General features: G+C 41.1%; 1 protein-coding gene across 3 annotated transcripts in view; it reads right to left on the bottom strand.

Annotated features, from left to right (window-relative positions):
• Positions 1-5487: 5487 nt before the first annotated feature.
• cep76 (centrosomal protein 76) overlaps positions 5488-26225 on the bottom strand; it is a 39337-nt gene continuing 18599 nt past the window's right edge. For 2 of the 3 annotated variants that reach the window (XM_038808650.1, XM_038808653.1), the window contains 9 exons: positions 25167-25391; positions 24170-24355; positions 23216-23313; positions 19562-19690; positions 17341-17529; positions 14689-14855; positions 11015-11348; positions 9061-9278; positions 5488-5918 (listed from right to left, as the gene is read on the bottom strand). In XM_038808650.1, the coding sequence (XP_038664578.1) occupies positions 5780-5918; positions 9061-9278; positions 11015-11348; positions 14689-14855; positions 17341-17529; positions 19562-19690; positions 23216-23313; positions 24170-24355; positions 25167-25391 (1685 nt within the window). In that variant the 3' untranslated portion in view covers positions 5488-5779. The remainder of the gene's footprint in view (positions 5919-9060; positions 9279-11014; positions 11349-14688; positions 14856-17340; positions 17530-19561; positions 19691-23215; positions 23314-24169; positions 24356-25166; positions 25392-26225) is intronic. The other variant, XM_038808652.1, reaches the window with a different exon arrangement.

The raw sequence follows: 26225 nt of genomic DNA, 5'->3' as shown, positions 1-26225 counted from the left end.
GCAATTTAGCACATCTTTGGGTTGTGGGGGTTGTAGTGATATCATGGTCATGTTGTAATTCACCAACTTACCACTAGGATTCTCATTAGTATATAAGTGAATGTTAGAGTCAGGTGACCTCAGACTGACTAGGGAGCTGGGAGAAGAGGTTGTTTGTACATGCTCATACTGTTTTTCTTCTGTTGTTTTGTATATATTTGACCCACAATTAATGTTAATAAATCATTTATAGCTTTAGCCACAAGTGTTAGAACATACAGTGCAGAAGGAGGCCATTTGGCCTATCGAGTCTGTACCGACTCACTTAAACCCTCACTTTCACCCTATCCCTGTAACCCAATAACCCCTCCTAACCTTTCTGGACACTAAGGGCAAGTTATCATGGCCAATCCACGTAACCTGCACATCTTTAGACTGTGGGAGGAAACCGGAGCACCCAAAGGAAACCCACGCAAACACGGGGAGAACGTACAGACTCCGCAGACAGTGACCCAGTGGGGAAATCGAACCTGGGACCCTGGTGCTGTGAAGCCACAGTGCTAGCCACTTGTGCTAACGTACTGCCCTCAGTTCTTGTACTATAAATCAGGCCATCCGACAAGAACGTTACATGGTACCAGGGTTTTATGGTATTAAACACTGATAAAAAAAACTATCAGCCTGCCATGAGGTCCACAGAGGTTTGAAGATTTTGCAGACTGCTAGAATGAACCATATGGAGTTGTTGAAGCCACCAATGAGTCTCAGATTTCATGGTAATGGGGACAGCGACTGGCTTGTGTTTAAGCGACAATTTAATCTGTTTCTTACTGCAGTACATTTAGGAGATCAATCAGATTCGCATAAGGTAGCGATGTTCCTAACAGTGTTTAATATGTTTAAATTTGCAAATGATATAGATGGTAAAAATCCTAACAAAGTAATTCAAATATTTAATGAATATTGCACCTCCAGAAAGAGAGAAATTTATGAATACTGTGTTTAGATCACATTTACAGAAGACAGAGGAGTCCATAGATCATTTCATCACTAATTTAAAATTAAAAGCTAAAACCTGTAATTTGTCTGCGGTGGAATCTTCCATGATTCGGGACCAGATTGTGATTGGTGTGATAAGCTGAGGGAATGGTTGCTGAGGGAATCAGAGCTGTCCTTGGAACAAACAGTTAAGATTTGTCAGGCTCCAGTGATGAAACATCATTGTTTGTTGGAGTAATAACAGAAAAGAATATTTTTTTGGAGACATCAGAATATTCTCCAGCACTTTAAAAAAAAAATGCAAACGCATACTTCATTTAAAATAAATGCGGTTGATGAGGACAAATGGCTGCTACCACTTGAAGTGAATGGTACCGTGGTCCAATCGAAGTTAAACAGTTTATTCTGGCCTATTCTGTATTGTGTCCGAGGGCTTGGATTCATTATCAGGTGATCAGACCTGTGACGAATTAGGTCTAGTGCAGTTGGTACACAGGATCCACACAGGATTGGAGTAGTACTCCAACGATTTTGAGAACATTATCAGCAAATTCAGAGATGTGTTCACAGATTTTAGTGCACTACCATTCGCCAACGAGAAACAACTTAAAGAAGATGCATTATCTAAAGTACCTATACAAACTATTAGTAGTGAAATTGCTGAACATGTAGATGTAGAAGTCAATCTCATTTCTACCCTACCACCTGTATCAGATACAAAACCGCAAGTTATCAAGTAGAAGAACCTACCAGTGGGGTAAACCCCATGGTATGTGTGTGTGTGGTGATATGCATGTGCACAGTAATGTACATAGTTATCTGTTAATGTATATAGTTACCAATATGACCTCCAACCAGCAGGTGTCGATAGAAATCCACTATGTGACTCGAGATATCCAGCTGTTGGGAGTAAATCGTACTAGAGGACAGTTACACTAGACATAGCTCCAGGAGAATTCACTGAATTCATTTATTCGTTACCGTTTGTATCATAGTTCGTTAGTTATCTTTTCATGTGTTCATTTTGTTAATAAACTATCTTATTAGTCAAAGCACTAGATGCTGTGTGCATCTGTACTAAAGGTCACAGCACAGAACATAACAGCGTGAAACAAAAAATTGGTGATGCTTGTATAGGCGTGGATCCCAAAGATGTTAACGAGAAAAGTGTACATATTGTAAAACAATCATTACAGAAAGCCAATCTGATCCATATCTCGCAAAATTGTGTTAAAAAGCGTTACGATTGTCACATGGTAGATCGCCAGCAGAGTTACTCAGGAATAGAAGGTTGCGTACCACACTTCCATACTTGGTAAAGAAGGAGAATGCAGTGGTACTGCGGGAAATGTAAAACATTAAAACAAAACAAAAACAGTCTATGATAGAGTGTCTGGAACTTTACCACCCGAGTAGTGGTGACATTGTGACAATAGAGGATTCAGGCAATTGGTTGAGAAAAGCCATTGTACTTGAAGTAGCACCTCATCCCTACACTGTACAAACAGAGGAAGGGTTGGTTTTAAGATGGTGAGCAGGTTTTGGGGAGCCAGATTAGTTACTCCCTGCAGGATTCCTAGCCTCTATCCAGCTCTTGTAGCCACAGTATTTGTACTGCTGGTCCAGTTTAGTTGCTGGTCAATGGCAGCCCCCTCAGGATGTCAATAGTGGGAGTTACCATTAACCAGAACCTGATAATTTGCTTCCACATTAGCTCACCCAATTAGCTGCCATAATTTCAGCTTTAACAGAAGTCACTCCCCATACTGTGTACTTTAAGGCTGAGCAGTCAAATCATTCAACTGGAGACAGTTAATAAGGTGCAATACTTCAGTTGTCACTTTGTCTACCTTCCCTAACAACATGCCGGATGTGTTGGTTATCTTGGCTATGGCTGTATAATTATTCCAGAACTTCCAATCTCCAGTGGTGGTGGTGGTACCCTGGAAGTATCACAGATGATGTGCTGGGGAACCCCAGAAGTCCCCACTTACAGACTTTATGAGAATAGCTCAGGAAGTTTAAACTTCTGATAGGAAATTATTCTGCACTGGGAACATCCAAAGTCTACAATTGTACACTTTGGATGTTTCCAATTCTCTTAGCACAGGTTACCCAGGAAAGGTCAGAAGGATAAAAATCATTTCCAACTCCTGGGAACTATAGTACCGACTCGATCCACCCCCCCCCCCCCCCCCCCTACACTTCTCAAAGTGACATTTAAACAAGGGACCTTTAAACTTACCTGATTTACAGCAGCTAGTGCCAGTAAAATGGGTACCAGTCATCACCCCCCCCCCCCCCTCCCCCCATATCAATGCTGTTGTCTTGCATTAAAGGACTCGGGAACTAGTCATTTCTGACTAGGCACTGATTGGAAGGTCAGACGGGTGATTGCCACTCTACTGATCTTAACAAACAGGTTGTTTTGCTTCTGCTGAATATCAGCTCCATGTCCCTGTCTTTGCTGTTCATTTCTCTGGGAATGAAACTAAATTGGATACTTCCAGTCACTTAACAGAAACTGACTCAACAGGCCAAAGCAAAAATATGACCGTATTAAACCTCTATAAAGAGGATTTCTCTCCTGGAGCATCAGTATAAACAATCTTAGTTTATGTAATGTTTCTCATTTCCATCTTGCACAATACAAAAACCTATTTCCAAAGAGGATCAAATAAAGGTAGCTACAGATCAATGAACTGAATTACCTCGCTTATTTCAGGAATATATTTTAAAAGTAGTGAGAGCTCAGTGAGAATGACAGAATAAATCTACAGTAGATTTCAAAAATAGTCTGAATAACCGTACAATTTTATGAACTTGGCTGTGATTCATGAGGGATTGTTATATTTGTTGCATGTTGCAAAGTGACCAATAACCAGTTGGTGAACTCCCATTTGCTTTTTTTAAATATTCGTTCATGGATTTGAGTGTATATTGCCTATCCCTTAGAGTCAACCACATTGCTGTGGGGCTGGAGTCACATGTAGGTCAGACCAGGTAAGATTTCCTCCCTAAAGGACATCCGTGACCAAATGGGTTTTTACAACAATCAACAATGGTTTCATGGTTGTCATTAGACTTTTAATTCTAGATTTTTATTGAATTCAAATTTCACCATTTGTAGTGGTGGGATTCGAACCCAGGTCCCCAGAGCATTACCCTGGGTTTCTGGTTTACAAGTCCAGTGACAATACCACTACACCGCCACCTCTTCCTTGCTGATGTCTATCATCTTGTGGCCCACGATAACATATGACAACCATGCATCACTTTATAACATGCCTGTACTCATCCAGTCAGGCAAAAGCATTAAATCTGCAACAACTGTCATTATCAGTGACAACACTTTAGGCACTGGACGGATTCACTGATCGGGGTAACACGATGGCGGGGCCAAATGAGTAGTTACTGACCAAAAAAAGATTGCCCAAAGTAACATGTGCTGCTGCAATTTTTAAACGAGAAGTTAACGTGTGCATATTTTCTGGAATTAAGAGTGGGCATGTGGTATGTAGCAATATAAACTCTCAACTACATTCTGATGATATAGTTTTGTACCTTTAAACATGTGCAGGGCCTTTCAAAAGGTTATCAATATTGTTACAAATGCTGGACTTTAAGATGGGGGGGGGGCCTATGTTTTAAACTGTCGCCGTTAATTCAAAGTAAAATGGAGTAGCTTGGAGAAGGCTGTGTGACTGCTGACAAAACCTGTCCAGGAACAAGCCTACGAGACCTCATACTAAATCGGTTCTGAGGCAAAAGCATGTGACCTGCTGGTTAGAAAAACTCAAATTGAAACTTGTTGAAAGGAAGGTGCAAATTTTAATACCTGAACCCAAAGGAGGTGCAGGTGGTCCTGCTGCAACAGACTGAATCAGTTAGACAGAGATACCTGGAGACAAAGACCTACAACAGGTGCTGCTATGCCCAGAAGAAAAGGAATGTTTTTGTATTAACCACTAGAGTGCTGGCGAGGACCGGTTCCCAGTTCAAAGAAATGAGGCTTGTGTAGAGTGAAAGACTAGGGGGTTACCAAGGGGTGCCTGCCTACTGGATTGAGTGAAGGGATTTTGTTTAAAAGGAAAAAAATTGTGACCTACCAGCTTACATGAAGGTAAGGACTGAAATGGTGTTTGGCATGCTTTGAGGACATCTATGCCAAACCCGTAACATCCATTGGGCCTAGAGAAGGTGCAGCTGCAAACCAACAATGGCAATATGAACTACCAGCTCTGTGGACATCTATGCCAATCTTACATTGAACTGTTCAATCATAAGAGGACCCGCAGAAGACAATAACTTATTTACAGTTTGGACATACTTGAAAAACAAGGGATCAACCACCACCATTCAACACACTGCCTGGAGATTTGGAGTAATTATTTATACCTCTGCTTGGTTATATTGCCATCTTCTAACTATATAATATATATAACATATATATATATATAACAAATTGTGCAAACAAAAAATCCTTTAAAAGGATTGAGTAAAACAATGATCTTCAAATATAATCAGCTTTATTGTATAGTAAAATAGTTTATACATTCTGTTAAAAAAAAATCGTTTTTATACAATCTCCACAGGTAATTTTTCAATAAATACACAGAATCTCACACTCATGACAAGGAAAATGTACAATATGTCTACAGTGCATCAGGTTATTGGAATATTGGTCTGATCGGAAAAGGCACTATCCTCCAGGAATGTCTTTGGGGAGCAGCAACAAGAACCAATCCATCACTTGGCTCCACAGAACGTGAAAGCAGCACTATTTAGAAACTCGGATGCATCACAGAACTGAACGGTATTTACATGCAAACATAATCCAGACTGCACAGGCAGACTCAGGATATGGATACACTCTCACACGGACAGCCAGTCGGACCTGGTCCCCTCGACAGCAAATTATTTCCTCACAGAATGGAGATCTAAAATGGAAAACAATTAAAACACGAGTTAATACCTAGGGCTCAGAGGCACACTCGAATCAAATGATCGTGGGTTGAAGACCCACTCCAGAGACTTGAGCACAAAATCTAGCCTGACACTGGAGTTACATAATTAAATAAAAAGCTACGGACCACAAAATATCTGTTAAAAAAACTCAAGTTCGCCAATGTCGTTTAGGGAGGGAAATGTGTCACTGTTAACGTGGTTTGGCCGACATGCGATTCCAGACCCACTGGAATGTGGTTGACGCCAGACCTTCTGAAATGGCCCAGCGAGCTATTCAGTTGTACTCAAATTAGGGATGGGTAATAAATGCTGACCTTGCCAATCAAATTACAAAAAGTAATGAGGGAGTGCTGCATTGGCAGAGGTGCCATCGTTCAGAAAAGATGTTAAAACAAGGCTCTTTTAGGTGGATATAAAATATCCCATGGCATTATTCCGAAGACAACCAGGCAAGTTCTGCCCAACATATCTCTCCATCAGCAGCATTAATCTGAGAATATCTTGTTATAATCCCCTTGTTGTTTGTACTGTTCACAAACTGGCTGCCCGGTTTTCTATATTAACAGTGACTACACTTCATTGGCTATAAATTTCATTGGGATGTCCTTATTGTGAAAAGGATTTTAGAAATGCAAGCTTTTTTAAAAGATGATTTTAAAAAGGCAACCCATCAAAAAGATCATTTTCCTCAATAGCAAGTCCATCTATTCAGTTAAGTTATTTATACTTTTGGCTGGATGTAATTTCCTCTTGTTCAAGTTTAGAAATTAAGCTACTTAAAATGTTAAGTTGGCAATAACTCCAGAGAGTGAAAGGAGCCCCAGTGTACTGTTCTTTAGACAACATTGCAACAGCTTCCAATTCACAGCCTGTCAGAACAGATTGATACAAATATGCAAAGATCTGGCAATAGTCATGGGAATTACGATCTTCAGAATTTTTTGGGGGGGGGGGGGGGGGGGGGGAAAGAGGGAAGGAGTGATAAAACACAGCATACTCACTGCATGAATCAATCATTGTTACACTATGTATACATCTGGCTCTTCATACACATCACATTTCAAACAATATACTGACTTAACCTCTGGTTGGATTACTCGTGTTAATGTCTAGGATTCATCTTCATGAACATCTTAAAGTAAGTTACACCCTCTTACCCAAATTGCTATAGTCCAGAGACTAGACACCAACACTCCCTCTCGTTTTTTGGCAACAGTGCAGGCAATTTAATTAAGAACATGACCCGTTTAGGTTTTACTAATCACTCCCCGTGTCGGCAGGGATCTTACCCTCACAACCCAAAAAGATGTACAGTGTGGATGAATTGGTCTCCTAAATCGCTCCTTAATTGGATACTCTATAAAAAGGTTTATCACATCTCGTGGAAATTTGAAGGGTTCTCCAATGCCTTCACACACATCCTGAAGTGCAATGCCCAGGATGGGAAGCAATACTAGAGCCAAGGCTGAACTAGAGCCTTATGCAAGTTCAACATAACCTCTTTGCTCTTGTGCTCTATGACCCTATTAATAAATCCTAGGATAATGTATGCTTTATTCACCATTTTCTGCGCCTGTCTCGCCACCTTCAATGACTTATGCACATAGACATCCAGGGTCCCTTTGCTCCTGCACACCATTTAGATTGTACCATTGGTTTTATGTTGTCTTACAATCATAGAATGCCTACAGTGCAGGAGGATTCCACTTGGCCCATCGAGTCGACACCAACCCTCTGAAAGAGCACCTTACCTCAGCCCGCTCCCTCACACCTACACATTTTTGAACACTAAGGGGCAATTTTACCATGGCCAACCCACCTAACCTGCACATCTTGGACTGTGGGGGGAATACCGGAGCACGTGGAGGAACCCACTCAGACATGGGGAAAAAGTGTAGACTCCACACAGACAGCCACCCAAGGCCAGAACTGAACCTGGATCGCTGGCACTGTGAGGCAGCAGTGCTAACCTCTGTGCCACCGTCTTTCAGTGCTCTTCCTACCAAAATGAATCACTCTACAATTCTTGGTATTGAACTTCATCTGCCATCTGTCCTGTCCACCCATTCCACCAACTTATCTCTTATCTTTTTGAAGTTCTACACTATCCTTCCTCACAGTTCATAATGCTTTTAAGTGTCGTATTATTTGCAAATTTTGAAACTGTTCCCTGCACACCAAGATATAAATCATTAAAATATATCAGAAAAAGCAAGAGCCCCAATACTGAACCCTGAGGAACTCCACTACAAACCTTCCTCCAGCACAAAAAACACCCATTAACCACTACTCTCGATTTCCTGTCACTCAGCCAATTTTGTATCCACGTTGCTATAGTCTCTTTTGTTCTATGAGCTACAACTTTACTCATAGGTCTGTTGTGTGGCACTGTATCAAATGCCTTCTGCCGACTTCAGAATTTTAATCAGATGGGACAAAGCGCTCTCAGCCAACCAGCATGTTTGATACTGGTTGACTGGGTTTCCTGGGCTAAGCCTATCAATCAGGCTGACCTCCGGGCATTGAGCTGGTCAGGGTTAAAAGTCTCACACTGCATGTGGGTTTCTCGTGTGCTACCAGATTCCAATCTCTGCTACTCCCAACAGTCGATAATTAAAAACTGCCCCACACAAAATGCTCTCCATCTTGTCATTCTATCAGTAGGGGTGCAACTTGGAGTCAAGGTATGCCCCCAGGGAGAAAACAATTGGAGTACTTGGATATTGCTCTAAAGCCCGTCTGAAGGAAGAAAGCAAATCATCTCTTAACAGTATGGATGACAGAAGCTAATTTAATTCAATCAACTTAAAAGCAGGTCTTCACTCTGGAACTTCCCTTTCATGGTGATTGTGCTGTAGATTCTCAATGGGTTAGCATTAAGTCATTAGAGAAAAGGATCAGCAACAGTTTCAGACCGTTAAATTTTACTGCCTTTTCATCAAATGTGTTGAATTGTGATCCATGTGTACTTTACCAGTGTACAAAACCTTAATGTATTGCAATATAATTGCTGTTTATGCATTAATAACTCTTGAGTTGTGTAATCTACCCTCCCTGCGCGCGCGCACACACACACAAAAAAACAATCACTTTGTGGAGATGGTCAGGATTTACCGTAAACATGTTGCAAATGCTCTCCTAGGATTTCGATGCACAAAGTGAATAGGGAAGCCTTTAAAGGTATGTCCATCAGGCACTGCTCTTTTGATAGCATCCTGAAACTCTTCATTGCCTGCGGACACTCCAGTTGTGCGTTCAATCTCGTACGCAGCAAGTGCTGGTGAGAGCAGGTAAGACAGATGGTCATCCCAGACAGTATTCAGATTGAGGTCCTATTGTATTAGAAAGTATTACAGTAAGAGGTTACAGGGGAAGCCAGAAAGCAAGTAACAACACCTCAACTATTGATTAACATCTCAATATAATACATCCTATATCAGCCTGAAAAATCTATGGCATATACTGTATGAGATGTGGTTATTAAGTCAGGCCTTCTCAACCTTGCCCCTCTCTGGAAGTGTGGTGATCCTCATGTTAAATCACCACCAGTCAGCTCTCTACCACAAAGGGGAAAGCAGCCTATGGTCATCTAGGACTAAGGCAACTTTACCTTTATGAGATGTGGATATATGATTAAACATTATGGTATCAAAAAGTTTTTTATTATCTCAGCATTATTACTGAAATATGAAAAGCCACAATAACAAATTACTCCACTAATCTTTCCGAATGTTGCACGTTGTATTGCACAGTAACTTCACAAGGTTTACAAAAGAGCACAGTATGACACAGCTAAAGCAACAAAATGATAGGAATTGAAGTCTATATAATGGGACTTTCTGTGCCCCATCCCAAATAAAGGAGGTTTGTCTTTATGCCAAGTGTAGAGATGTTCAACTCCCAAATTAAAGCAATGGCCAATTTGCTCTGACACACAGAGCAAGAAATAAAAAGATGTTTTAGCAGCCTGTTGAATGACACAAAAGCATGCATTTTAAAAGGCCAGCAATTCTGTCATTACTTCAGTCAGAGCATCTTCTATTCAATTTACATGGAGAATGATGTGGAGATGCAGACGTTGGACTCGGGTGAGCACAGTAAGAACTCTTACAACACCAGGTTAAAGTCCAACATGTTTGTTTCAAACACTAGCTTTCGGAGCACTGCTCCTAGATTTCACCTGAGGAAGGAGCAGTGCTCCGAAAGCTAGTGTTTGAAACAAACATGTTGGACTTTAACCTGGTGTTGTAAGACCTCTTACTGTACATGGAGAATGACAGGGTCTTAACTTTTCAACCTATTTAACCCTATTGCAACTGGGAACCTCAATTGATTTGCTCAATTTTGTTAAAGCTCTTTAAAGTTCTGTACATTAAATCTTACTCAAAATGCTTCATGCCGTCTGAAAGAATACCTGCACTCAATATTAATAAAAATTATTTACTTTGTACATCGCATTTTAGAACAATTCTCCGCAAAAGGTAAAGTAGTGCTGGAGGGGCAGAAGTTTTTTAAATTATTGCCGAGAAAGTTAGGCTATAGGCATTTCTAGATCCAGTGGGTGAATGGTCCGGTTTCTGAAAGATAATTTAATTTAAATGTACTTCTACACACGTGGGCAGGATAATGTAAAACATGCTTGCAAATATAAGGCTTTTAAGTGGCAGAAAATCTTGGGATAGCCTAATCTCTAGCCTCTTGGCATAGACTGTGCATCTTTAGAACGCCAAGGTCCATTATCAAAATGATTAACTATGAAACAAAATATACTATATTATCCTTACATAAGGCCTTAGTTCGGTCTCATTTTGAATAATTCAGAGCTGCAAGTTCAGGATGCCAACACATTGGCTAGGAAATCTAGACTCCCTCTACACTGATGATATAAAAGAAAGTTATTAGAGTAAAAACTGCTTAATTTAGTTTCTGTCCTCTTTAAATATACTTACATAAAGAATGGTGATTCAGGGATGTGGTTTACTAATCCCACCTTGTGTTTGGATACGTAGAAATACTATCACTTTACTGAAGATCACAAATACTTTTTCACTTTTGGCAATCTCCTTACCTTCCTGTGCTCAGAAATCAGACTCCTCAAAACCAGCTCGATCTCATTGCTTGCAGCTGCACCATCCATCACAGGGGCACATAAAGGTGGAAATGCTGGCAGTGAAATAGAGGACCCAGGAGAGCACACGGATTTAATGGCCTCAGTACTCATGGATTTCCACTTTGATTCGTCATTTAGGTCAAAGTGACACAATTCGACTATGTCAGATGGCTGGCAATTAGCATGAAAGTTCTGGTGATTGAAAAGGCAGCCTATTGAACAATACGGATAGGCTCTTTTTGGCTGTTCTACTAGTGGTGGGTCATCTGGTCTTACAGGCCTGTGGACATATCTAAAACAACAGGAATAGATCAGCTTTAAATGTACAGAGATTTCAATGATAGTCAAGAACATGTATATAAACATTCAGGATTGTCAAAAAAGAAACAAACCCCCTTGGATTATGTCCAAATAGGAATGCTGCTGGTGGACTGGAGCAAAGAAACATTTATAAAGGACATAGAGGTAACCCTGGGAACTACAGACTAGGAAAGTGGACATCTACTTATGAATAAAATTGTGGGGCAGGCTTGATGGCCTAGATTGCCTGTTCCTGCCCTTCATTTTTAGTTTCTAAACATTGCCGCATGCTGAAAGAAGTAATTAAGCAGCAAGAATTATTGTTTTAAACAATAGTCAACATGATTTTCCAGAAGCAAAGTCTGACAGATTATTGAATTTCAAGGTTACTCATGGAGTGTCTAAAATCCACAACTCCATCGCTTTAAGGCAGAGCTTCCTCGGCCGACTTCTGCTCGAGGAAGCAAGTCATAAAAGAATAAAATTGCAGGCGGGGAAGCTTCTGGGGAGATTCAGAAATTGTCTCAAGAGGAAGCAAGGGTTGCTCAAGGACTCAGTCCTGGTCTGTTACCCAAATTTAACCCATTACTGCAGATTGGGGCTTTTCGGTCCTACTCAAGAAAGAAATTAAAAAATAAAAAGTTGGCATCAGTGAAAATAACTGTCAACCGTGATAAAACTCAACTGGCTCACTGGTGGCTTTTAGTGAAAGTAACATGTGATCTTTATCCAGAATAGCCCAACCTGCTGCCCGTATAAACCACTTAGCTCCATCAAAAACCACAGCAAGGAATGTTGCAGATGTTCAAGGCGGTGGCATGCCAATACTTTCCCAGGACAACTAGAGATGGGAATGAATGGTGGCCTTGCCAGTGATACTCATCCAAAAATGGTACTACAAATACAAAATTCTTCAGATGCTTTGGCAACATCCCGTTTTTCAGCAATATTCAGGTTCTGTCCTACCAAGTGACTGTTTATAAGATTGTTATTTTAGGACTGCCTTTTAATTTAGGATAAAATGGAGGAATGTAGGGATGGTTACATGACCTGCTTGAATTCTACACAACATTAAACTCGAGTGGTAGGTTGCTAAAGGTTAAAGGGTTGGCCAGGTTCTTTACTGAGAGGGTGATGATGCAGTATGTTCCCACCTGTAAACAATGGGAAGAGCATCTGTGCTATCCGTTAGTCTCAAACGGAAGTGCTAGAAATGTCAGATTTTATAAACAGTTATAGTTTAAACTGCCTATTTAATTCCAAGATAGAATAGTGTTGGGGCTCATTTGGATTTTTACCAGTTTGCAAGGCGCATGTGATTCATAATGCCAGAGCCATGAGATTTGGGAAGGATTAAGCCCTTAGCAAACAACTGAAGTATCAGGTCACAGGGTTTCATCGAAAATACAAGCTGGAGGTGGCCATTCAGCCCTGCTCCGCCATTCATTATGATCGTGGCTGATCAAGTTCATACCCTTATCCTGCTTTCCCCCCATATGCCTTGATCCCTTTCGCCCCAAGAGTTATATGTAATTCCTTCTTGAAATTACACAATGTTTTCACCTCAACTACTTTCTGTGGTAGTAAATTCCACAGATTTATCACTCTCTGGGTGAAGAAATTTCTTCTTAGCTCAGTCCTAAAAGGTTTACCCCCATATCCTTAAACTATGACCCCTAGTTCTGGATCTCTAGTTTTGTTAGAGATCACAAAACCTCAAAGACCTGGTCTTTCTACCAGAATCAGAAAGCAAGTAGCAAGAGACAAAGGTCTTGTACCACAGTGAAGATGGGAGCTCGCACTCAAATTGAAGAGACCAAGCACGCAAGGATTTGAGAGAGGCTGGAAGAGACCCCTAGCTTTGGTTAGGGGGAGATGTCTCAGTGTAACCCTCACCTTTAAAGTCAGTTCAGGGATTCAAAGTTACCTGGATGGAAAAGGAAAAAGGACAGCAAGAGAGAATAACTGAACGACTTCTGAGAGAACACAACATCCACCTAAGGGACAAAGTATAACCGTAGCATGGGATAATATCATTTTATAAGTTAAATGGGGGGTACTTTTCTATATGTATAAGTTGCCTACTGAATAATGCTCAGCCAATGTTTCTTTTAATTTGTTACAACAGAAGTCTTAAAATTGGAAATCATGTCATGTGACCTTCCAGTCTATCACTGGGAATCCAAATATCTGTGCACGTGCTCCCCGTGTCTGCGTGGGTTTCCTCCGGGTGCTCCGGTTTCCTCCCACAGTCCAAAGATGTGCAGTTTAGGTGGACTGACCATGCTAAATTTCCCGGAGTGTCCAAAAAGGTTAGATGGGGTTATTGGGTTAGGGGTGGAAGTGAGGGCTTAAGTGGGTTGGTGCAGACTCGATGGGCCGAATGGCCTCCTTTTGCACTGCATGTTCTATGTTATCTAGTCACTACACTATAATTGTGTAATCCCTGGTATATGTTTAGCTGCTCTCCACCTTTTCCCCTGTTTTTCAAAAGGACGCAGAGGAATGATACATGCCAAAGCTATGAGGAAACATCAAAACAAGAAAAGACAGTTAGTGACATTAATTGAAATTTAAGATTCCAGGGAGTACAGATAAACTAATAAAATGTTGAAAGAACCATCATTTCTGCAAACACAGGCCACAGACCTGTGCTCAAATGAGAAGTGGCAAACAAGACAGTTTAGATTTAATAACTTCACACAAGAGTTGTGAGCACATGGAACAGATTGCCTCAGGAAACAGTCAAAACAGATAGCACCAGCAAATTAGAGGGGAACTGGTTAGTTGTCGGGCAATAAAAGTAACTAAGATACAACACAAAAAATGGTATTTCTGAACCTTGTAGTCTGTTCTGGTCCTACACATCCTGCCTTTTAATTAAAGGCAAGGGGAATATTCCAACTCGAATTTTCACAAGGTGAGAATGCCGAGATACTTTCTACTGAAGTAAATCACACGTAATTATATTAAGATTCAATATATAGAGTATGTTCAGGAGCTGGAATTGAGGCAAGGTCCAGTTATTTTGCCATGTCTTGATCAAATCTACCAACATGATCTGGTCAGTTCACTGAGCTGGCAAATTAATTATGTGGCTTTTTAAACACACAGGACATAGATCAGAAGGCTGCAAAGCCTCCTGTGCAACTGCCCCAGAAATCTCTTGTGGGCTGCCTGCATATTCACCTGCTCAGTCATTGAATGGTGCATACGAGGGCCAGTAGAAAAACTCACTGGTAAAACCCATTGGTTGAATAATAGATCTGCTGTGTTTAAGAGACTTGATTTGTTTATGGATGGCTTCAAAACCACAAGCACCCTGATTTCACCTGTGTCCAGTTAAGCTCTCCCAGAAAACGACAGCTCCATCAGTTCCATAAGTCATCACCCAAGTGTGGGGGACCCTTTTTGCTTTTGTTCCAACACACACATAGGCATCCAATCCAAAACCCAGCAGCAAACTGCACAGTAAATTGGCATGATCCTCACAGTCTCCCTGCAGGTTACCAACAGTGACATTGATTGTAGACAACAGAATGATTTTTCAGCATATAACAACAATACATACATATACCAGAGTATTTTACTTTAATTTTCCCTCTCGTGTACTTTTCTATTCTCCTCCCAATTATTGAAATAATAGGATGCAATTTGTCAGCATAATAGCAAAGACTTCTTGTCAATAAGTAATTAACTGGATGTAAAGTGCTTTCAATCATCCTGAGAATATAATCAGCTGTAATATAAATGCAAGTTTCATTCTTTATAACTTACAAAAAGCCTGAAGAAGGCCCCGTCACTGGTGAATTAGGAAAATATTTAACCGGGCAAGTTGGCATCTAAAATTTCTCAACTAGTTTTGAGTCAAGTACAGTCTGAACGCGGTGGGGATCAGGTAGAGGAGGAGTAGGGAGGTGTTCAGTGGACTAGTTAGTAGATATGATGTGCAAGTGCTCAAGTGTAAGTACAGGAACAAAATAACGAAAATGGACATCAGAGGGGACAGTTATATGTCATTCTTCTAAGACAGGGGTGGGCAAACTACGGCCCGCGGGCCGCATGCGGCCCGCCAAAGGTATTTCTGCGGCCCACCAAGTCATTAAAAAAAAAAAAAAAAAAATTTTTTTTTTTAAAATTTTTTTTTTTTTTTTTAAATTTTTTTTAAGGTTAATGGTGGGGGCTGTTGGGTTACTTACTGGTATAGAGTGGATACGTTGACTTGAGTAGGGTGATCATTGCTCAGCACAACATCGAGGGCCGAAGGGCCTGTTCTGTGCTGTACTGTTCTATGTTCTATATGAGGCGCCCAGAATCATAACCGGGTGAAGTAATTATTTTACTTAATATACTATGCGGCCCTTTGTGAATTGTGAATTTCTGAATGTGGCCCTTGCACAGAAAAGTTTGCCCACCCCTGTTCTAAGATGTCGGAATGACAAATAGCAGTTGACTCTGGCGGGAGTTTCTGCAGAAAAATCAGAGACATGATAGAAGGGGAGCAGTTTAAAAGAGTAGTCACATCAATGACAGATGGGAAGCAGGAAGTGGAGGAGGAATGATGAGCGAGGACATAGAAAGGAAGACTAAAGAACAGCTCACAACAGGGCGGAACATTGGTTAGCGCTGCTATCTCATAGCGCCAGGGGCCCAGGTTCAATTCCAGCCTTGGCCGACTGCCCTTGTGGAGTTTGCACTTTCTCCCCATGTCTGCGTGGGTTTCCTCCCAGTCCAAAGATGTACAGGTTAGGTGGATTAGCCATGCTAAATTGCCCCTTAGTGTCCAAAAGGATAGGTGGGGCCACTAGATTACGGGGATAGGGTGGGGGAGTAAAGACTAGGTAGGGTGCTCTTTCAGAGGATCAGTGCAGACTCGATGTAGAATAGGTGTGCCTAGATAAACATGAAGCTTTCAAAAGATATTCAAAGTTTTCATTCTCCTTGGGAAAAAGGGAATTCTTCAGGTCAGGCATTAAACAAACAAGAGATGGCTTGAGGTTGGAAAGAGGCAAAGATTAACATCACACCTAAATACATGAGGCGTGAATAGTTAGACAGAGGAGCACAATCCTTTACCATTCAGACCAAGAGCCCCAGTATTATTTGCATCAGATGCTAAAGTAAGGGGTATATTGTGTAGATTGGAAAATATTGTGAAAGAGGCAGGAGAGCAGTCAGTTATTATGGGCCATTTGGGAACCAACCATACAGCTATAGAACGGTCTAAAATTCTACGAGATGAATTTAGAAGATTAGGACATATTTCAGGAGCAGGTGGTAACTTCAGCATCCATAGGAATAACAGGAGTAGGGAGACTTGCACACAGCCCAAAAACACGGGCCTTAATTTTAATGGCACCCCATCTCCTCCTGATAGGTACCAAAGAGTTGCGTATGGGGTTCAAATACTGAGCGTCAAAATCCCGCTTCATTCCAAGCTGCTTGAATGTCATGGCAGCAATTTAGGTCCTGGGTGATGGTCACACCAAAAGCAGGCAGGGACCTACTTAAGGTTCAAAAGCTATAACCCAATCTGATTGTTCTGGAACACCTCCGCTCACTTCCAGCTGGCACGTGACTCCATACAGTGGTTAAACTTGTTATTGGATATTGAATCTGACCATGTGCTAAGCAGAAGTCCAGTCTTGCCTTTATTTAACTGACAGCCTGTCATTAAGATTGGATGTGCCCCCACATCCCAATAAATAAAATCTAGTAGCTCTTGCATCTACGTATTGCTTTGGCGCATTGGGATTTGTAACCTTTCAAAAGAAAGAGGAAAACAGGGCAAACACCTATGGGAATTCTGGTGTCACAGCATTGGGGCAAGGAGAACGAGGATGCTCTAGAACTAGAATTAGGAAAAGGCAGAAGTCAGGAAACCAAATCAAGATTTTGATTAAAAAGACCTTGTTCAGCCTTGGCCCCCTGACAAAGACAGAATTTACAACTATCGTTGAGAACAGAAATGACAAAAAGAATACCTTGCCTCTGCACAGAAAAGGCAGCAGAGTACACCACTGCTCCTGCTTGGATCCACCTCCCACCACTGCTGCTCTTTCATAACCAAGAACATTGACAAATCGGGCAGCCTGCCTCGGTGTGTCCAGAAGCCTTCCAGCTCGCAATGGTCTTACATAGGAGCAAACGGGACGGTTCACACCATTCTCATCCTGAGGTGGGGGACAGGGAAGAGGAAAATAGTCAGCCCTTCCGCTGAGGAAAATCAAGTCAATTTATAAATATTTAAGCCAAATGCAAACAAATGAAGGTCAGAAGCAGTTAAAAAAGGTGTAATTAAACAGCTTGTAGGCAGTTGAATCTTCCGAGAGAAAGCATCCCATACAAGGTAAAGAATATTAAATTGAAACTTAAAGGAATACCAGCAGAAAGCATTTCGAACTTCAAGACTCAAACATGTGTTGTACCTCCAATTATGTCAATCTTAAGTTAAAGCATGAAAGGATTTTGTTGATTGGAGCGTGCACCAAATTCAATTCAATTTGTCTACTCATCATTTACATAAATATTTGGAGAGAATTCCGCACTGAAAAATAAATTAAATGCTTTTTTAAAATTTACAAATTTAATACAACGTGGTTAAGCGTCAGGAAGTTGAGCCACACAGACAACGATGATTCCAGGTTCAACCCTTAGGCTGAGCATTAAGTTGACTGCAACCAGGACACCAGTAGCAGCGTTGGAGGAGAATGGTTCTTAAAAAGGTGAATTACCTGCTGCAGAATTCCCAACATTTGACCTGCTTTGTCACCACAGCATTTTGATGGCTGGTATAGTTCAGCTACTAGTTAATGCTGACCCCAGGATGTTGATAGTGCGGAAATTCAGCAATGTTAATGCCACTGAGCATCAAGGGAAGATGATTAGATTCTCCTTTGTTGGAGATGATCATTATTTGACACTCAAGTCCAAAGATGTGCAGGTTAGGTGGATTGGCCACACTAAATTTCCCCTTAGGGTCCAAAGGTTAGATGGGGCTACAGAGACAGGGCAGGGGGAGTGGGCCAAGGTAGGGTGTTCTTTCAGAGAGTCGGTGCAGACTCGATGGGCCGAATGGCCTCCTTCTACACTGTAGGGATTCTGTTGTTAAGTGGCAATAACATTTGTACGGCAGATCAGCCCAAGCCTGAATATTACTTTAGGCCTTCCTGCGTGCAGGCATAAACTATTGAACAGTTGTGATTGGTACTGAACTCTGCAGTCATCAGTTAACATCCCCATGTCTGACCTTACGATGGAGGGAAGTTCACTGAGCCTTAGTGAGCAAGTTACTGGTGAGTACGTACAGCAGGATAGGACTGCCCATGACTCCTATCATTACTTTGTTGATCATCGAAGGAATGACAAATGGAGCACTAATTGGCCAGATAGAATTTGTGCTGCCTTTTGTGAGCAGAATATAGCTGGCCAGTTTATCACATTGACAGGTAGATGCCAGTGTTGTATGGTCACAGCTTAGCTAGAGGCCCAGCTATTTATGGGAGCTTAGGATGGTACAGTTTCATATCTGACCCAGCACAATCATGACTCATCCAATGAGTTCATCTTTACTATTCCTCCAGATGAGGCAAACAGTGAAACATCATTGTTATCCCATCTTTCTATTACTCCACCTTGGGGGATTATTCTGCACACAATTAATACATTAGATAGGACATAATAAAACTGGGCGATAGTATTTTAGTTGGCCATTTCCAACAGTCCAATCTATACATCAGCCTAATTAATTAAAAATAGTATATAGTTTTGTCTTTTAAAGGGAACAGCTATGAAAAAGAATATTAACTATCCAAGCAGCGAACAGGAAAATACTGGAGATACCAGAAATCCGAAACAAAAGCAGAAAATGCTCAGCAGATCATACAGCATGTGGATAAAGGAAGAAAAGTTAATATTTCAGATATTACCCTTCAATCATCAACCTTGACAAACAGCATGTAAGGAGGAACACAGTGGAGGTGGGTGATGGATGGGGAAGGATGGTTTTGAAAGATCACATGATAAAGAATGATTTGAAAAATGATTAGGTGAAGAACAGATGGTTAAACAATAGAAGTGTTAACAATAAAGGAAGCATGGTGAAAGAGAAATTATTTTTCTCCAACCCTTTTTGCTCCCGAAACATGGTGACTGTTCAGCAACTCCCAACACCAAGCCTTGCGCGCGGACAATATAGATACAAACCTGTGCAAATATTTTCACAAGTCTTGTGTTATGTGAAGGACGGATCTGCAGATACTCTCTCCACCACTGTTTGGCATAGACAAGATATAAGCGTTCCTTTTCTGCAGTCTTCTGACGCTCTAAAGCTAGCTGTAAATTTGAAGTGAAGTTAAAAATTAAAATAATTACTTTATGGACACAACAGAAAAACAAATCCTTTGACAGATCACAGTACTGTGCCATGCAATAAGGGGTGGGTGTCACCACTGTCATTTGGTAGAGTTTAGATCTGACTGTACAGTCAGGGTCAAGGTGCTTACCCATATTCAGAGAATACATTTTTTCTATATTGTGCCAATTATTTCTCCTTTTCTGAAGTTAATGAGCATTAAGACCAAAGAGTTCCTTGTCCAAATGGTTCCTGATTGAGTTACCCTAGAAAAAGTTGGACAAATTTATGGGACGAAAGGAGGCCATTCAGTCCATCAAGTCCATGCCAGCACTCTTGGAACAATCCAGTCAGTCGCACTCATCCACTTTGGTTCCTGTAGCCCTGCAAGGTTACTTCCTTCAAATTCCATAGAGTTTCCTATTGAAATCATTGGTTGTTTGTGCTTCACCACCTTAGTGGGCAGTGAATTCTAGGTCAGGGAGGAACAGTACGCGATCAAAGTGACAGGGGATTATAGTCAGGGGATAAGACAGGAGTCTGTGCAGCAGTAAACGTGACTCCAGGATGGTGTGTTGCCTCAGAGGTATTAGCATCAGCTCTGGGGCAGTACAGCCTGTATACGCTGGACAGTTTACACCTCAATAGGACTGGGATTAATATCCTTGCAGGGAGATTTGCTAGTGCTGTTGAGAGTTTAAACTAGTTTGCTGGGTGGAACCCGAGCGGTAGCCCAGAGAATAGCAAGTTAATAGGTGGACTTGGAGAAAGGGAGAAAGTAATGGAGTCTAAATCAAAGTTATATTACATGTGTGTGAATTTACAAAGTTGAGTTAATAAGACATGCGAGATACAAGCACAGGTTACCATGTGCAATTATGATGCTGGGGTGATAACGGAGACCTGGCTCTCTTGATTGCGATGATTGAACCTGCCTCCACCACACTTCCAATCTGTGGATTCCAGATCTGAACCACTCACTGTGTGAAAACATTTTATCTCACATTTAATTTGCTTCTTTTGTAAGTCACTTGAAACCTGTGCCCTCTCGTTCTCAATCCCTTTACGAGGGGGAACAGTTTTTCCCATCCACTCTCAATCCCCCCTGATTTTAAACACCCCTATCAAATCTTCTTCCTTCCCACTCCCTGGCAATCTGAGATTAAGACTCAATATCTGCTCTCTGTCACTGGTACCAATGTGCACCACAGCTTTCTTCCGACAACATATGTCAGGAGGGTGATAAAATACCCTTCACTTCCCTGGATGAGTCAATAACATTCAAGAAACTCAGCACCATCCAGGAGAAAGGTGGCTGCTTGATAGGCATCCCATCCACCACCTTCAACATTCACTCCCTCCATCACCGTCGCACAGTGGGTACTACATACAAGATGCACTGCAGCAACTTACGAACACTCCTTCAACATCACTTTCCAACCTCAGAGCCTCTATCATCTAAAAGGACATGAGCAGCAATGGCCAGATGCAGGAGAACACTACCACCTGAAAATTCCCCTCCCAATACACACACACCATTGTGATTTTGAACGATATTGCCATGCCTTCACTGCTGCTGGGTGAAAATCTGGAACTGGCACTTTAGGTGTACAGTTAGACATCCGACTGCAGTTTTACGGCATGAGGAATGATAAGAAACAGATGTAGATCTCGAGAAAATTGCAACCTTTTCATTCATATATGAAAAACAAACCAGTTTGCCGTTCATCAGTTTTAGCTTAGTTGGCTGGACAGCTGGTTTGTGATAGAGCAAAGCCAAAAAAGCGTGAGTTCAATCCCCATACCAGTTGAGGTTATTCATGAAAGTCCCGCCTTCTCAACCTTGCCCCTCGCCTGAGGTGTGGTGATCCTCAGGTTAAATGACCACCAGTCCGCTCTCCCCCTCAAAAGGGGAAAGCAGCCTATGGTCATCTGGGACTATGGCGACTTTACTTAACTTTTAAATTCACCAGAAAGCAACTTACTCCACCTTCTGGAAAAGTGAGGGTCTGCGCATGGTAGCATGTGCTTGATTATAATATTTAATACATGAAACAACTGGTTCATTGTTATGTCCCTGGTCATGCTATATACATTTGACAATAAAATTACTTTCTATATCCTGGAGGACAATGATTTCCAGAATTTGACTGTTCACTGGGATCAGTGGAATACAGCCCTCTGGAGGAAATACAGTGAGCTGATATCATTGCAGGCTTCAGGCAAAAAGAAAAATATTTTATAATCTGAACCTAAATGATACATTTCTAGTTATACAGAGATACGGTGAGGAAGTGAATTTATAATCATACCTCATTCAGAATCAAGTTCTTTATCTGCTTTATGTGTGAGATGCTGAACTAAGTTTATAACCTCCAAGAATTTTTAAACAGCTAAAAAAAAACAAAAAATCTGGTTGACACATCTAAAACAGAGCAGGAACAGGATTTGCAAATGTGATGTGTGATGTTTATACTCAGGTAAAACTAGAATTCTTTTTCTGGCTGCTTTATCAGATGATGGGATTGTCTGATATCAGTAGACGGGACTGTCTGATATCAGTAGACGGGACTGTTTTATACAAGATTCCCTTCTCAGGTTTCTTTTTCTGGCTGCTTTATTAGTAGACGGGATTGTCTGATATCAGTAACCGGGATTGTCTGATATCAGTAGACGGGACTGTCTGATATCAGTAGACGGGAGTATCTGATATCAGTAGACGGGACTGTCTGATATCAGTAGACGGGATCGTCTTATATCAGTAGACGGGATTGTTTTATACAAGATTCCCTCCTCAGGTTTCTCATCAGCAAAACAATTTCTCCAAAACACTGGACTCAGCCGCACAATACCAGCAATTTTCCAACTTCTCTCTCCAAAAGTGACAGTGAAATAATTTTAGCAGGAACCTACAGAAATGGATATTAGTTTAGCTCAATGCGAATGCCACCCGAAAATGCTTTCTCTCAAGATAATTAGAATTCACTGTTTCCTCCCAATCCAATAGAGAGGAAGAGATTGTACCCCAGACAGATTATAAGGCAAACCCTACCTGCGTATTTACCCGAGACAGATTATAAAACAAAGCAAACCCTACCTGCGTATTTACCCGAGACAGATTATAAAACAAAGCAAACCCTACCTGCGTATTTACCCTAGACAGATTATAAAACAAAGCAAACCCTACCTGCGTATTTACCCGAGACAGATTATAAAACAAAGCAAACCCTACCTGCGTATTTACCCGAGGCAGATTATAAAACAAAGCAAACCCTACCTGCGTATTTACCCGAGGCAGATTATAAAACAAAGCAAACCCTACCTGCGTATTTACCCGAGACAGATTATAAAACATACCCTACCTGTTTATTAACCCTAGACAGATTATAAAACATACCCTACCTGAGTATTTACCCCAGACAGATTATAAGGCATACTCTACCTGCATATTTACCCTGGACAGATTATAAAGCATACCCCTTGACAGATTATAAGGCATACTGTACCTGAGTATTTACTATTTCCTGGATCAGTGGCTGCACCAAATGGGGATATATTTCAAGTCTTATATTTAAAACTCCAACTGGAACTTTTGACTCTGTGCCTGAAAGTGGAAGAATTTGTTTGAGTAAAGATTTAATGTCAAATGCATTCAAAACTATAATCTTCATACTAACGCAACTACAGATCTATGAAGTACGTAATAAAAGAAAAATAGGAATACACAATAGATTAGCCAGCATCAGTAAATAAAATGACACCTCGGGTATGTGCCCTTCCAGAGAAAGTGGGGTGCTGCTGCACCAACAGATTCAAAAGCAGCTCCTTGCCCGCCTTTAACACATTCTTAAATGGTCCTCTTATGGACTGAACTGATCTTTCTACACATCTTCTCTACAGCTGTAGCAGTATATACTCCGTATGCTTCATCTGATGTCTATGGTTTATTGTAGGTCCTGTTTTTCATGTATGGAACGATCTGCCTGAACTGTGCGCAGAACAATACTTTCCACTGTACCTCGGTACACGTGGCAATAAATCTAAATCTAATCCTGAGCAGGTGCCTAATTACTCAATCAGTGAAGGCCACATTTACACTAATTAATGATATTTTTCCAGTAACTCTATTGCTTACATTGAGGCTATTCGGTCAACAAGAAATCAATACAGAAACATTTAAATTGTTACTTCCTGCAGGTTTACACATCTACACATTTAGTTACATTTTAAAAATTCAGAAACTTGAAATCTGTATTTTTGAAAGCATTAGTGTGAACATCAACATTGATTGGGTTTGTAATGGCAGTGATGGAGATGCAATAAGTGCATGTGTGACTTACTGCACATATGCCTGCACAGCAAAAATATCATAACCAAACTTGGATTAAACTTGTACTGGACAAAATTAACTAATCATTAAATGTAAATGTTTAACCAAGAACATGCAATGTAATTCTTACCTACACCCAATAGTTCTAAAGATATGTTCATTTGTCCATCTGGTGAACTCAGCAAAGACCGCCATTCTAAGTAGTGTGAAGCCATTAAGGTTGTTTCTCCAGACGTATCGGTCTTTATAAGAACCATGTGCACAGGATCACAGATTGATAATAGAGCCGTTGCATCAGCCATCCTACTGCCATCACCTAGGAAAAAAGTAGTATCAGGTCACATGAGCTACAAGCACAAGTTCTTCAGGAAGCACAATCTGGCTGTACAATAAGCAGTTCTATGATGTTGATGATTGGGTAAAGCCACATTTTGTGGCTTTATAGAATGCAGCCAACAATCTATATGAAAATGCAGCTTTTTAAAAGATTCTTCCATGGGATTTGAGCATCATTGGCAAGGCCAACATTTGTTGCCCATTCCTAATTGCCCTAGAAACAGTATGCTGTCTCAACAAAGTTCTCCTGAACATTTGGTATGTCCTGGGATTATACCGAAGTCTTCTAACAGTTCCACCACAGAAACCCTGCTCCTGTGCATAAATGGGATTTCCAGTTCTAGCAGGAGAGTGCAAGAAACAGAAGCATGTCCTTCACCTGCAAACTCTTGACACTCAAACACAGGGGCAGCAATGTTGTGGGAATGCTCATCTCTAAATTCCTCACCAAGTGACCCAGTGGATCATGTACTTACCAACTAAGCTATTGACAGAAGATTTTATGATGTTCTTGGATGCGGGAAGTTTTGAACTAGTTTCCATTACACAGGCAAGTGTGAATTTTGGGTGTGATGTGCTCTTTTGTGTACTGCACAGGGGCCACATTCCAGACATTACAACTCGAATGCGACTCGGTTATAAATACTACAGACTACTGATGCAGACGGATCTTACTGTCCTCAGTTCATTCTCTTTAATCCCAGTTCCTTGCAAGCTGCACCCATAAATTTTGAGTTCTCATCAGTGGACTGATTTTACAAACAAATTTGGTTACTTTCACCCAAACTCACCTGAACTGTCTTTATGAACTTCCAGTAGAAACCCATCCTGCAGATCAGGCTCACAGGCACACGGCACTGGCTTGGAGCGGAAGCGCTGGTTTCGGAAATGTAAGAGGAGCGTAAACGTAGAGCATATTTGTCCTGGTAACGGCTGTGGTTCTTGCAAATGCTCAAGGAAAGCTTTACCACCCAAAACCTGAAGGTATAGGTTTCGTCTGGTGGGATCAATGTTTGCTGAAATGTGAATTAAAAAACATGAATACCCAGGCTTTATAAAAGACAGAGTTACAATTTATATAAGCACCTTTCACACCTTCAGAAGAACCCAAAGCTCCGAACAGCAAATAAAGTACTTCTGAAGTGTAAAAGGTAAAGTTGCCATAGTCCCAGATGACCATAGGCTACTTTCCTCTTTGAGGAGAGCTGACAGGTGGTGGTTTAACCTGAGGGTCACCACACCTCGGTCGAGGGGCAAGGTTGAGGAGGAATAACTTCATGAATAAATTCTGAAATTGTTTTAATGTAGGAAACTGCAGCAACAATTTGACTACAGTAAGCTCCAGACAATGATTAGGTGTTGGCCAGAAAACATGTTTAGTGATATCGCTGAGGGATAAATCATGACCAGATATTCCCTCTTTCAAAAATTGCTGAAGGACTGTTTTCATCTTTTATCAGTTTAACATCTATCCAAAAGAGAGCAAGTGCAGCGCACACTTACTCCAGTGATGTACTAGATTAAATGTACAAAACACAGGATGAGATTTGAACCCACAACCTCTGATCCACCATTGAGCTGTAAGCTCACAAGTACCAATTTATCAAATAATGAAATAAGATATTATTTCCACTTGGCTTTGACTGTCACTTTACATTTTATGTGAAACATTTATGGAAGAGGGGGGTGTAACTATCTCAGTGGCTTCCAAAGCACATTCTAACCTTTATTCCTCTAACCACATCCTGTCAAGGTTTGCAGTGCCATCTGCTCCCTGGGTAAGCCATGCTTGACAAACTTACTTGAGCTCTTTGAGGATGTAACCAGCAAGGTGGATAATGGGGAACCTG

This window comes from Scyliorhinus canicula, chromosome 10 (assembly GCF_902713615.1).
Source record: "Scyliorhinus canicula chromosome 10, sScyCan1.1, whole genome shotgun sequence".
Taxonomy (NCBI): domain Eukaryota; kingdom Metazoa; phylum Chordata; class Chondrichthyes; order Carcharhiniformes; family Scyliorhinidae; genus Scyliorhinus; species Scyliorhinus canicula.
Note: the sequence above shows the minus strand (reverse complement) of the source record. Positions and strands in the feature narration are given on the sequence as shown.